The sequence below is a fragment of the Trichechus manatus genome, unplaced genomic scaffold (assembly GCF_000243295.1).
Source record: "Trichechus manatus latirostris isolate Lorelei unplaced genomic scaffold, TriManLat1.0 scaffold00209, whole genome shotgun sequence".
NCBI classification, from domain to species: domain Eukaryota; kingdom Metazoa; phylum Chordata; class Mammalia; order Sirenia; family Trichechidae; genus Trichechus; species Trichechus manatus.
This window is the reverse complement of record NW_004444145.1, coordinates 3,820,044-3,832,374: the sequence shown is the minus strand read 5'-3', so window position 1 is coordinate 3,832,374 and position 12,331 is coordinate 3,820,044. Positions and strand designations below refer to the sequence as shown.

The window sequence follows — 12,331 nt, the reverse complement described above, 5'->3', positions numbered from 1 at the left end:
CCACTTCCAGAGGCAATGGGAGGGGGAGAGGCCATGAGGAAGCTTGTAAAGGGCTTTGAAGATGAAACAAGACCTGTGGCTGGGTATCGTTGACACAGCCACACTGAAGAGGCAAGCTCGGGTGATGCCAAGCCAATAAAATGCAGCTATTGTCTCTTTGCTGCTCCTTTTAATGCCACCTGCCGCTGGTACGTAAAAGGGCCTGCCACAGCACAGGGAACACAGGTCTTTGGCTCCATCTCCTGCCACCTTCTCCTCCACTGCTCAGAAACCTCCCAACCTCCATCATGACCTGTGGATTCAGCGGCCGCGCCTTCAGCTGCGCCTCGGCCTGCGGGCCCCGGCCCAGCCGCTGCTGCATCACCGCCGCCCCCTACCGCGGCATCTCCTGCTACCGCGGCCTCAGCGGAGGCTTCGGCCGCAGCGTCTGCGGGGGCTTCCGCAGCTTCGGCTACCGCTCTGGCGGCGTGAGCGGGCCCAGCGCCCCCTGCATCACCACCGTGTCAGTCAACGAGAGTCTGCTCACGCCCCTCAACTTGCAGATCGACCCCAACGCACAGTGCGTGAAGCACGAGGAGAAGGAGCAGATCAAGAGCCTCAACAGCAGGTTCGCTGCCTTCATCGACAAGGTAGGTGCTTTTGATCACACTCCACCTGAACCCTCACCCATGTGCAGGGCTCAATCTGGGCACTGAGGGGAAAGACAGAGGCCAGCACTTGCCCATTGAAGCTCCCAATCCAAAGAAGGGCAGTGATAGACACAGAAAGACATAAAGACAAGAAGAGTTATCAGGAGCTCCTAGTCTGAAGGCAGACACAAACAGAAAAAAAAAACTTAAATAAAACTAGGAGCAAAGCTATAACCTTAGTGCTGGGAGGTAACATCCGTGACTTGAACAAGGTAAGACAAGCCTCATGAGCAGAGAGCCAACATGCAGGTGGCAAATGCATTTGGAGCTAATTAACCACTTACATGGTAAGGAAGTACTCCCTATGTGAAGGTCAGGGCTAGTGAATGTGATCCTGAAAGACTATGGAATCTCATGGATCTGGATGGCACAGTGCTGTTTCTAACCACATGGTTACTTGGCTGTGGAGCAGGGGCCAGCGTGATTGGTCCAAGCCACTATACTGTGGGCTCAGGGTCCAGGAGTGAGCAAGAGACACAGTCTCCATTCTCATGGGCCTTATGAGGAGGCAGGCAGTACATGGTTTGGATGAAGTTGAAACCACCTGTAGATGTCCGTAATCAGTAGCAGTCTGCAGCTGGCGTCTCCACCAAATCCAGACAGCCCCATGTGGCAGTGGGATGAGGGACTGGGGGAGGAGGCTCGGACTTGGAAGACGTTCTGGAGCTGGGGGAGAGCTGTCAGAACCACCCTTGAGAGAAGTCATGCTAGAGAGATGCCCACCAGGAAGGACAAAATAAAATAAAAACAAAAAAGTAGTCTGCAACTCTGAAAAGCATGAGAGACCGAGGATAGTATAAGAAAGGACTTACCAGGGATATGACAAAGTGGTGAATGGAGACAGTGGGCCAACCTTGAGGCAAGGTCATGGATGTGAAACTTTCCTTGTGGCCCAATAGTCTATGATTGTTACTTATAGTGAGAGAAGAACCCCCTGTGGGGCAGAAGATCAGAGTTCAAGTTCTTCCTCGGCCATTGTGAGGTCTTGGGCAGTCAGGTAACCTCCCTGGGACTCCATTTCCTCATCTTTAAAATTGGGAGATTGGAGCACAGGGCATTCCTGCATTAACATCCCAGGTGACTATTATTCTAATTGCATTGTTGTTACAGGAGTTAAATAATTGGCCCATACATCATTTTTCAACTTTTACAGTCTGCCTTTCTAAAAACGTCAGCCTGTTCATTGTCATGCTGTGAATAGCACCTGACTTCTGGCAGTAGTAGCCGTTCAGCACGCAGGTGCTTTCCCATACAAGGGCTCGTGTAACCCTCACAATAACCCTGTGAGGTGAACATTATTCTCCCCACTTTGCAGAGAGGTAAAGTGATTTGTCCAAGGGGACATAGTTAACAAGCAGCAGCAGAGTCTGGACTCAAATGTGGTTTTGTATGCCTTCCATAATACAATGTAAATAGCTTTATAAGAGATTGAATTCAGCTCTCAAGAAGGACTTCCAGGTGGTAAACTAATTAAGCCGCAGTGTGGTTTTTTAGAGAGATAGTGTAACCTTTTCCAGGGAAGATTCTGGGTAGAGAGTTGAGGGCCACAGGTGTTGGTGGTGGGACCCCTTCTTGCCTCTAATCCTGCAAGAAAAGATTCTCAAGCTTTGCCTCTGGGCGGCAGGTGCGCTTCCTGGAGCAGCAGAACAAGCTGCTGGAGACCAAGTGGCAGTTCTACCAGAACCGCAAGTGCTGTGAGAGCAACCTGGAGCCTCTGTTCAATGGCTACATCGAGACGCTGAGACGGGAGGCCGAGTGCGTGGAGGCCGACAGCGGGAGACTGGCCTCTGAGCTCAACCACGTGCAGGAGGTGCTGGAGGGCTACAAGAAGAAGTGAGTGCAGGCAGGGTGGGCTCAGGAAAGGGCTCAGAGCACTCAGCTTCCCAAGCACAGGGGTGTGTCAGGCCTGTAGCTGAGGTCTTTACCTGAGGACAGAGAGAACCTATACTCTTTGCCCTTCCTCAAGGCACAAGGGTTGTTTGAGCTGGTCCCAGCCTTCTGGGGGATAGGAGTTCGTCTCCTTTCCCTATCAGCAGATCAGGGAAATGACATTTTCTTTGTCCATCCACTAGACTTGAGACCTCAAAAGAATTACTATTCCTTGGTCCCTTTGAAAGGAGCCCTGGTGGCATAGTGGTTAAGCGCTCAAATGGTAAACGAAAGGTCAGCGTTTGGAACCCATCAGCTGCTCCATGGGAGAAAGATGTGGCAGTCTGCTCCCATAAAAATTACAGCTTTGGAAACCCTATGGAGTAGTACTACCCTATCCTATAGGGTCGTTATGAGTCAGAATCGACTCTACAGCAATGGGTTTGGGTTTTTTTCTGTTTGATCCCTTCAAGGTCAGCTCTCAAAGTCCTGGGCATTCTTCTTCAGTCTTCTCCTTCACTCAACCAACATTTGCTGAGCACCTACCATGTGCTGCTCAGACACTGGGCTAGGCGCTGGGGGTTCAGGGTTGAGCCATTGGCATAGTCCCTGTTCTTGTGAGGTTTACAGTCTGCTGGGGAGGCAGACAAGACATAGTCCCAGTGAGCTTTAATTACAAAGTGTGACATAAGGTATGGCGGATACACACTGGGTGCTCTAAAGAAATCTGGTTTCTAGTGAGTGCTAGCTTCCTTCAGCAATGCTCTCAGCCACAGACTCCCAGACCCACCATGCCCCTTCCCCTTTCTCTGAGCTGACCTCCCCACAGAGCAGGCGGAAGTGGCAGGGGTGACTTCTCTTGGCTGAGCATAGGAGGGGCATGACAGAGGAGATCCCACTACCTGCTACAAAGTGGGGACCAGAAGAGGATCAGAGGGAAGAAATATGGAAACATGAGTGAGAAAAACAGCCATCTCCTGCTCTCTAACCACACACATTTACACACACACACACACACAACTTCCAGACCCTGACCCCACCCTACTTCCACTCCCTACAGAAAAGCTCAAAGGTGCTGAAGGGAGAGAGTACTTGCAGCCTGATTTCTCCTTGATCCCACCCCATTTCTTTTGGAGGCAGGGGGATGGAGCAAGGGTAGGTCTCAGAATCAGGCTTGTTTGCATGAGCGCTTCGTGGTCAAGGTGGAGAACTGCTCAGACAAGGTCCTGTTCTCCCCCACCCATCACAGGTATGAAGAAGAAGTTGCCCTTCGGGCCACAGCTGAGAACGAGTTTGTGGCTCTAAAGAAGGTGAGTGCCTGGAAGCCCAGTCCCCCTCCCCAGGTCCCTGAGCACCCCGTCCTCTCTGCCCTGCCACACTGCAGCCATGTCCTCAGAGCACCCTGAGGGGAGCTGGCCTCATGGCCCTTGCTCCCTCACACAGGAGGTGGACTGCGCCTACCTCCAGAAGTCGGACCTGGAGGCCAACGTCGAGGCCCTGACCCAGGAGATTGACTTCCTGCGGCAACTGTATGAGGAGGTAAGGGGGCCTTCGGCCTCGGTGGGCACAAAAGTGGCTCTGATGGGATCCTGACCCCTGCCCAGACCCCCACAGGCAAGAAGGAAGCCTGCTGACATGTGAACCCAAGCTTGAGGCTGGGCGGGGGCGAGGGTTAGAGAGGACAAGGAGAGGGAAGGATAAGGGAGGTCGAGGGATGGAAAACCAAAAAGGTCAAAATTAGTTAGGGGCAAGAGTGTGAGCTCTCCGGGATGGCTGTGTTGCCAAACCATCCAAGTCTTTTCCCTAAGCCAATGGAGACACAGAAGCATAGGTCACCCCAAGCATCAGACAAGCCTCAAATTTGTTTACTCTGGCCCAGGATCTTCTCTGACAGCCAACAGCCTTCCTTTATGCTGTTGGTCTCAGGAGTGTAGGTCCCTTGAGAGCATCCTGGAGCATGCTAGCTGGAGGGTAGCAGCCTGAATAATTCCAGAAGCAAGCATTTGGGAAGTGGTTGTGTTTTCCTCTAGAAGGAATGTCTCATTTGTGTATAAAGTTATGCAATTTCTTCAGGGGATTTTCTGTTCCATCCATGAGAAGTTAGCTCCAGACAAGTAAAGGGTGTTATAGCCATAGACCAAGAGTGGCTGCAGATTAGGAAAAGTCCAGAAAAAGTGGTTGTTCTTCCTCATCACCTACCTCCACCCCTACAGGAGATCCATGTCCTCCACTCCCACATCTCAGACACCTCAGTCGTAGTGAAGATGGACAACAGCCGGGACCTGAACATGGACAGCATCATCGCCGAGATCAAGGCTCAGTACGATGACATCGCCAGCCGCAGCCGGGCTGAGGCTGAGTCCTGGTACCGCAGCAAGGTGAGTGACACAGGACACCCGCCTTCGAGACATAGCAGTGGGAGGGTGCAAGGAATATATTAGAAAAGGCTTCTTTTGTCTGGGGATTCTGATGCCAAAGACAATTGTGGAGTGTCCTTCCCTAGGGTAACCACTTGTCTGCCAGTTTGTCATACTATGGTAGCTTGCATGTTGCTTTGATGCAGGAAGCTATGCCACTGGTATTCAAAAATACCAGCAGGGTCAGCAATGGTGGAAAGGTTTCAGTGGAGCTTCCAGACTAAGACAGATTAGGAAGAAGGACCTGACAGTCTACTTCTAAAAAATATTGGCCAGTGAAAACCTTATGAGTAGCAGTACAACATTGTCTGATATAGTACTGGAAGATGAGCCCCCTAGGTTAGAAGGCACTCAAAATACGACTAGGGAAGAGCTGCCTCCTCAAAGTAGAGTCAATCTTAATGACGTGGATGGAGTAAAGCTTTTGGGACCTACATTTGCTGATGTGGCACAACTCACAATGAGAAGAAATAGCTGAAAACATCCATTAATATCAGAATGTGGAATGGATGAAGTATGAATCTAGGAAAATTGGAAGTTGACAAAAATTAAATAGAATGCTTGAAGATGGATATCCTAGGCATTAGTAAGCTGAAATGGACTGGTATTGGCCATTTTGAATCAGACAAACATGTGCTCTACTATGCTGGGAATAACAAATTGAAGGGGAATGGCATCACGTTCATCATCAAAAAGAACATTTCAAGATCTATCCTGAAGTACAGCACTGTCAGTGATAGAATGATATCCATATGCCTACAAGGAAGACCAATTAATGTGACTATTATTCAAATTTACACACCAACCACTAATGCCAAAAATGAAGAAACTGAAGATTTTTACCAACTTCTGCCATCTGAAATTGATCAAACCTACAATCAAGATGCATTGATAATTACTGGTGATTGGAATGGGAAAATTGGAAACAAAGAAGGATCAGTAGTTGGAAAATACGGCCCCTGTTATAGAAATGATATCGGAGATTGGATGATAGAATTTTGCAAGACCAATGACCTATTCATTGGAAATATCTTTTTTCAACAACATAAAGTGACTATACACATGGACCTCACCAGCTGGAATACACAGGAATTAAATAGACTACATCTGTGGAAAGCTCAATATCATCAATCAGAACAAGGCCAGGGGCCAACTGTAGAACAGACCATCAATTGCCCGTATGCAAGTTCAAGTTGAAGCAGAAGAAAATTGAAACAAGTCCACGAGAACCAAAGTACGATCTTGAGTATATCCCACCTGAATTTAGAAACCATCTCAACAACAGACTTGACACATTGAACACTAATGACTGAAGACCAGACTAGTTGTGGGATGACATCAAGGGCATCATACATGAAGAAAGCAAAAGGTCATTAAAAAGACAGGAAAGAAAGAAAAGACCAAAATGGATGTCAGAAAGAGTCTGAATCTTGCTATTGAACAGAGAGCAGCTAAAGCAAATGGAAAAAATGATGAAGTAAAAGAGCTGAACAGAAGATTTCAAAAGGCAGCTCGAGAAGACAAAGTAAAGTATTATAATTAAATGTACAAAGATATGAAGTTAGAAAACCAAAAGAGAAGACACACTCAGTATTTCTCAAGCTGAAAAAACTGAAGAAAAAATTCAAGCCTCAGGTTGCAATACTGAAGCCTTATACAGGCAAAATATAGAACAATGCTGGAAAGGCATATGCAGAGTTACTGTACCAAAAAAGAATTGGTCGACATTCAACCATTTCAGGAGGTAGCATATGATCAGGAACCAATGGTATTGAAGGAAGAAGTCCAAGCTGCACTAGAGGCATTGGTTAAAAAAAAAAAAAAGGCTCCAGGAATTGACGGAATGCCAATTGAGATGTTTCAACAAACAGATGCAATGCTGAAAGAGCTCACTTGTCTATGCTAAGAAATTTAGAAGACAGCTACCTGACCAACCAACTGGAAGAGAACCATATTTGTGCCCGAAGGTGATCCAACAGAATGTGGAAATTATCAAAAAATATCATTAATATTACACGCAAGTAAAATTTTGCTGAAGATTATTCAAAAACAGTTACAGCAATACGTTGACAGGAAACTGCCAGAAATTCAAGTCAGGTTGAGAAGAGGATGTGGAATGAGGGTTAGCATTGCTGATGTCAGGTGGATCTTGGGTGAAAGCAGACAATATCAGAAAGATTTTTATCTGTGTTTTACTGACTATGCAAAAGCATTCAACTGTGTGGATCACAACAAATTACAGATAACATTTCAAAGAATGGGAATTCCAGAACACTTAATTGTGCTCTTGAGGAACCTATACATAGACCAAGAGGCAGTCGTTTGAACAGAACAAGGGGATACTGAGTGGTTTAAAATCAGGAAAAGTGTGTGTCAGGGTTGTATCCTTTCACCGTATTTACTCAATCTGTATGCTGAGCAAATGATCCGAGAAGCCAGACTATATGAAGAAGAACGAGACGTCAGGATTGGAGGAAGACTCATTAACAACCTGCAATATGCAAACTACCCAACCTTGCTTGCTGAAAGCTAAGAGGTCTTGAAGCACTTACTGATGGAGTTCAAAGACTACAGCCTTCATAACAAAAACAAAAATCCTCACAACTGGACCAATAAGCAACATCATGATAAACGGAGAAAAGATGGAAGTTGTCAACGATTTCATTTTACTTGGATCCACAATCAACACCCATGGAAACAGCAGTCAAGAACTCAAACAATGTATTGTGTTGGGCCAATCTGCTGCAAAAGACCTCTTAAAAGTGTTAAAAATCAAAGACGTCACTTCAAGGACCTAGGTGTGCCTGACCCAAGCCATGGTATTTTCAATAGCCTCATATGCATGCAAAAGCTGGGCAATGAATAAGGAAGTCTGAAGGAGAATTGACACCTTTGAATCATGGTGTTGGTGAAGAATATTTCATATACCATGGACTGCCAGAAGAACAAACAGTCTTGGAAAAAGTATAGCCATAATGATCTTTAGAATCGAAGTTGGCAACACTTCGTCTCACATACTTTGGACATGTTATCAGAGTGGACTAGTCCCTGGAGAAGGACATCATGCTTGGTAAAGTAGAGCGTCAGCAAAACAGAGGAAGACCCTCAAGGAGATAGATTGACACAGTGGCTGCAACAATGGGCTCAAACATAGCAATGATTGTGAGGATGGCACAGGGCTGGGCAATGTTTCGTTCTGGTATACATGGGTCACTACGAGTCGGAACTGACTCAGTGGCACCTAACAACAACTTCCCTAGGGATATATAAGAGTAGGGCAGACAGCTGTCATTGGGGTGGCGCAGGTAGGACTGCTATGTGTGGTTAAGCAGGCTGAGCACTGTACAACCTGCACAATCATTCCTGGTATCCTGATAAGCATCCCTGCTTTCCTGCAGTGCGAGGAGATGAAGGCCACGGTGATACGGCACGGGGAGACCCTGCGCCGCACCAAGGAGGAGATCAATGAGCTGAACCGCTTGATCCAGAGGCTGACAGCCGAGGTGGAGAATGCCAAGTGTCAGGTACGGGTCAGCCCATGCCCAAGATCAGAGAGGCTGAGGGCCTCCCTAGGGTCACACAGCCAATGTGTGCACAATCTAGATCTCCCCATTCATTCTCCAGCCTGTTTACGTGACCAGAGTTCCTGACGGTAGTAACTCAGGGAGACCCACGGAATGAAGGAGAGAAGGTCCTGTTCCTGGATTATTTGTTCCCTGTTGGGTGGAAAAAACTGAGCAAATCCAGGAAATGAACAGAGGGACCCAGGGTCCATAACCTACTTTGTTCTCTTCTGGGCCCCCAGAATTCCAAGCTGGAGGCTGCAGTGAGCCAGGCTGAGCAGCAGGGTGAGGCGGCCCTCAACGATGCCCGCTGCAAGCTGGCCGGGCTGGAGGAGGCCCTGCAGAAGGCCAAGCAGGACATGGCCTGCCTGCTCAAGGAGTACCAGGAGGTGATGAACTCCAAGCTGGGCCTGGACATCGAGATCGCCACCTACAGGCGCCTGCTGGAGGGCGAGGAGCAGAGGTGGGGCCCAACCCAGCTGCCCTAAGAACTCTGCTTGCATAGACCCACCCACCTTTGATTCCTCCAAGTCCCAGAGAGCTAGCCCCAAGCTAGGCTCTTAGCTTTGTGGATCTAGGTCTCAAGACTGGATGTCAGACAAGTTCTCCTCATTATACAGAGGAAAAAGCAAAGCTAGTGTCACGTGATGTCCAGAGTCCCAGGGTACCCAGGGCCCCATCAGCATGAGAACCTAGGCACCCTACCTCTCAGTTCAGAACATCCTCACTCTTCCAAGTCCTGGTTACACAAAGACATTAATATTCTCCAGAAATAGCCCTGAGATGATCCTTTTCTGACCTGATTTCTCTTCCCCTTCCTCACCTTTCCCCTACTCAGGCTGTGTGAAGGCGTTGGAGCTGTGAATGTCTGTAAGTATCTTGAGCCCTGAAAAGGAAAATTTTAGGTTGGGCAACAACAAAGATTTCCTGGTTATGAGTGTATGGAAACACTGGGAGGAGTGTTTCTAATAATTCCCCCAGTATAGGGGAGTGGGTTGGTCATCAGCAGGAAAGACTGAGGTTAGCCTGCAGGAAGAACCTCATAGCATGAATGGGTTGGGGGCAGGAGAAAGAATAATAAAATGTCACTGCAGGAAGGAACCTCAGGTATCACTCAACACAACCTCCACCTCATAGAGCTGAGGAAACAGAGGCCCAGAGAGGCGAAGGGACTTGCCCAATGTTACAAAGCAAAACCAGGTCCCCTGACTCCCAGGATAGAGTTCCCTCTGTGCCTTCAGAACTAGACCTGAAAACCCTTGAGTGCTTCCCTGGAGGACTAAAGGAAGGTGGCCAGATGAGGTCACCAGCCAAGTCTCCTGACCCTGCTCTTACCTCCACAGGTGTCAGCAGCTCCGGCGGGGGAGTTGTCTGTGGGGACCTCTGCATGTCCGGCTCCCGGCCTATGACAGGCAGCGTCTGCAGTGCCCCCTGTAGCGGGAACCTGGTGGTGAGCACCGGAACGTGCGCCCCCTGCGGCCCACTCAACACCACTTGTGGAGGGGGCTCCTGCAGCCTGGGGAGATGTTAGGTGCCCCAAGAGAGAGCCAGAGAAGCCATTTCTGTCTGCCAGACGTGCCACTGCCCCACCCCAACTGAGAACAGTGGTACATCGGTAGCTGTTCCCCTTGTGTTCTGAGAATACACCGCCCGGGTGCTCCCATCAGCCACTCTTGTCATCTAGTCCTACTGGGAAGGCACCAGCTGCCTGGGAATGGGCCCATCCCTTCCCCCATCTTGGCCTCCAGACCCTCCAGGGAGAAAGGCTTTTCTTCCATGGAAGGACCAGTGCCTGACTGGCTCCCACACCTCTCTGGCCTCTCGTCTCCTGTTTTTTCCAATAAACTGGGGAACCTGCTTTCTGGGCTGCAATGTCTTGCTTTCTTGGAGTGTGCCACGTCCACCAACTGATGATCACCCCAGACCAGTGAGATGGCCTGATGACTAGAGTCCTTCTGGCCTGTCTTCAACCTGGACACCTGCAAGGCCTGTCCCCAAATAGTGCCATCCTCCCTGGCCAGGCAGTGCTACCTGTGCTCACAGCACCTTTCACCTGAGTAATATCTGTCAGTTTGAGGTAGTTTAGGGCACTGTTCTTCCAACTGGTTCTGAAAGGAACTAGAGGGAGGCTGTAGAATCTGTTGGAAGGCAGTGTGTCCATGTTTGGTTTTCACCCCTCCCACACACACACCTCTATCTTTCCTTGGCATACTTTCACCTGCCCCTACCATCCCCACCACTACCACACATATGCATCACAGCAGCAACCACTCACAGTGCCAACTGCCACCCTGGGATGGAGGCCCTGTGTCAATCTGGACACCACCCCATACCATTCCCACTGTCCTCCCCATGCTGTCCATCACCCAGGAGTGATGAGACCCTTGATGCCCACACTGGCCCCTATTCTTCTCCCAACCCTGTACACACACAATTCTTCAGTACCCGGGACTGCCCTCCCCTGCAGCTGGGAATAGGATCCAATCTACCCTCTTCTTGACTTCCCCCACTCACTGTCCTCAGCCCCAGATACTTCAGAGCTTCAATCCCAACACTAAGATGTCTCCTCTGCCCCTTCCCAAGGCTCAATTGCTCGTCCTCTGCCCAGAAAGAATCTGGAGAGTTCTTGGGAGGAAGGCTTTGTGAAACCCCTAACCATATTCTTGAAGAACAAGGCTTGAAACAGTCCTCCCAAGGCTCCACCCTGCTCCTCATGCAGTCCATTTCCTTCTCGCTGGCCCTCTTCATGCCTCCTCTTTGCCCTGCCCAATTTTGACCACACTTCCTCCAGGTCCTTACCTTTCCCATTCATCTCACCAAGCTCTCCTTGGAGAACTCCACCTCCTTCACTCCCTCCCAGAATCTCTAGGCTCCCTAGGGCCCCCTAGACTCCACATCCAAGTTTCCTCTGCTCCTGATCTCCCTCCCACTTCCTGACCCCTGAGTCTGGGGCCTCTTACTTCCCCTTCTCCCTAGGTCAGGCTCTCAGCTCCTCCCAGGCAGACCTGCTCCCTAGCTCATGCCCTTCCCTCATATATTTTGCCATTAAACGTTAAAGTACCTTAGAGCCCCTCTCTCACATTTCTGCACGTTCTCCTTGGGCAACCACATGACTCTCTTGAACTTCAGTTAACTCCCTGGGTAATATCTTCCCTGGCTAATATCCTCCCACTGTGCTTCAGAGTCCTGATGACTCTCCTCTAGCCCTAATCACACTCCTCAGCTTCAGATCCACATGGCCCATTTCTTACAAGACATCTCCACTAGGGAGCCGTAGAGACCCTTCAAACTCAACAGACCTCCAAGCTTAACTCATTGTTTCCCATCCTCTCAAACCAATTCTCCACCCATCTCCCCTATCAAGATCATCAACACAATTGCTCTAACCAGCATCATTAGCAACACACAACAGTGTGAAATATCACAATTAGCCTAAGAATTCCAGAGACAAGAGGAACATTTGAATTCCAATCTCCTAATCTACAGGTAAGGAGCCCTGGTAATGCAATGGTTAAGAGTTTAGCAGCTAACCAACAGGTCAGCTGTTCAAACCCACCTATGGCTCCACAGGAGAAAAGACCTGGCAATCTGCTCCTGTAAAGATTACAGCCTAGAAAAACCTATGGGGCAGTTCTACTCTGTCCTATAGGGTCACTATGAGTCGGAATTGACTGACAGCACACAACGACAAGTATCTCTCTAAGCCATATCTTACCTCTCTCCCCACTGCTACCACCATTGTCTGACCACCACCATCTAGGCTGGAGTCCTACTCCTCTCTCCCTGCAATCCT

The 12,331-nt window shown here is 49.0% G+C and overlaps 1 protein-coding gene across 1 annotated transcript; it reads left to right on the top strand.

The window, feature by feature from the left end:
• Nucleotides 1–227: 227 nt before the first annotated feature.
• Nucleotides 228–10,119, top strand: LOC101348134 (keratin, type II cuticular Hb3). The gene is made up of 9 exons (XM_004388360.1): nt 228–629; nt 2,314–2,522; nt 3,808–3,868; nt 4,002–4,097; nt 4,772–4,936; nt 8,374–8,499; nt 8,781–9,001; nt 9,377–9,408; nt 9,882–10,119. Exons 1-9 carry the CDS (start codon nt 288–290, stop codon nt 10,067–10,069), a joined length of 1,440 nt encoding a protein of 479 aa, XP_004388417.1. The 5' UTR covers nt 228–287; the 3' UTR covers nt 10,070–10,119.
• The last annotated feature ends 2,212 nt before the right edge of the window (nt 10,120–12,331 follow it).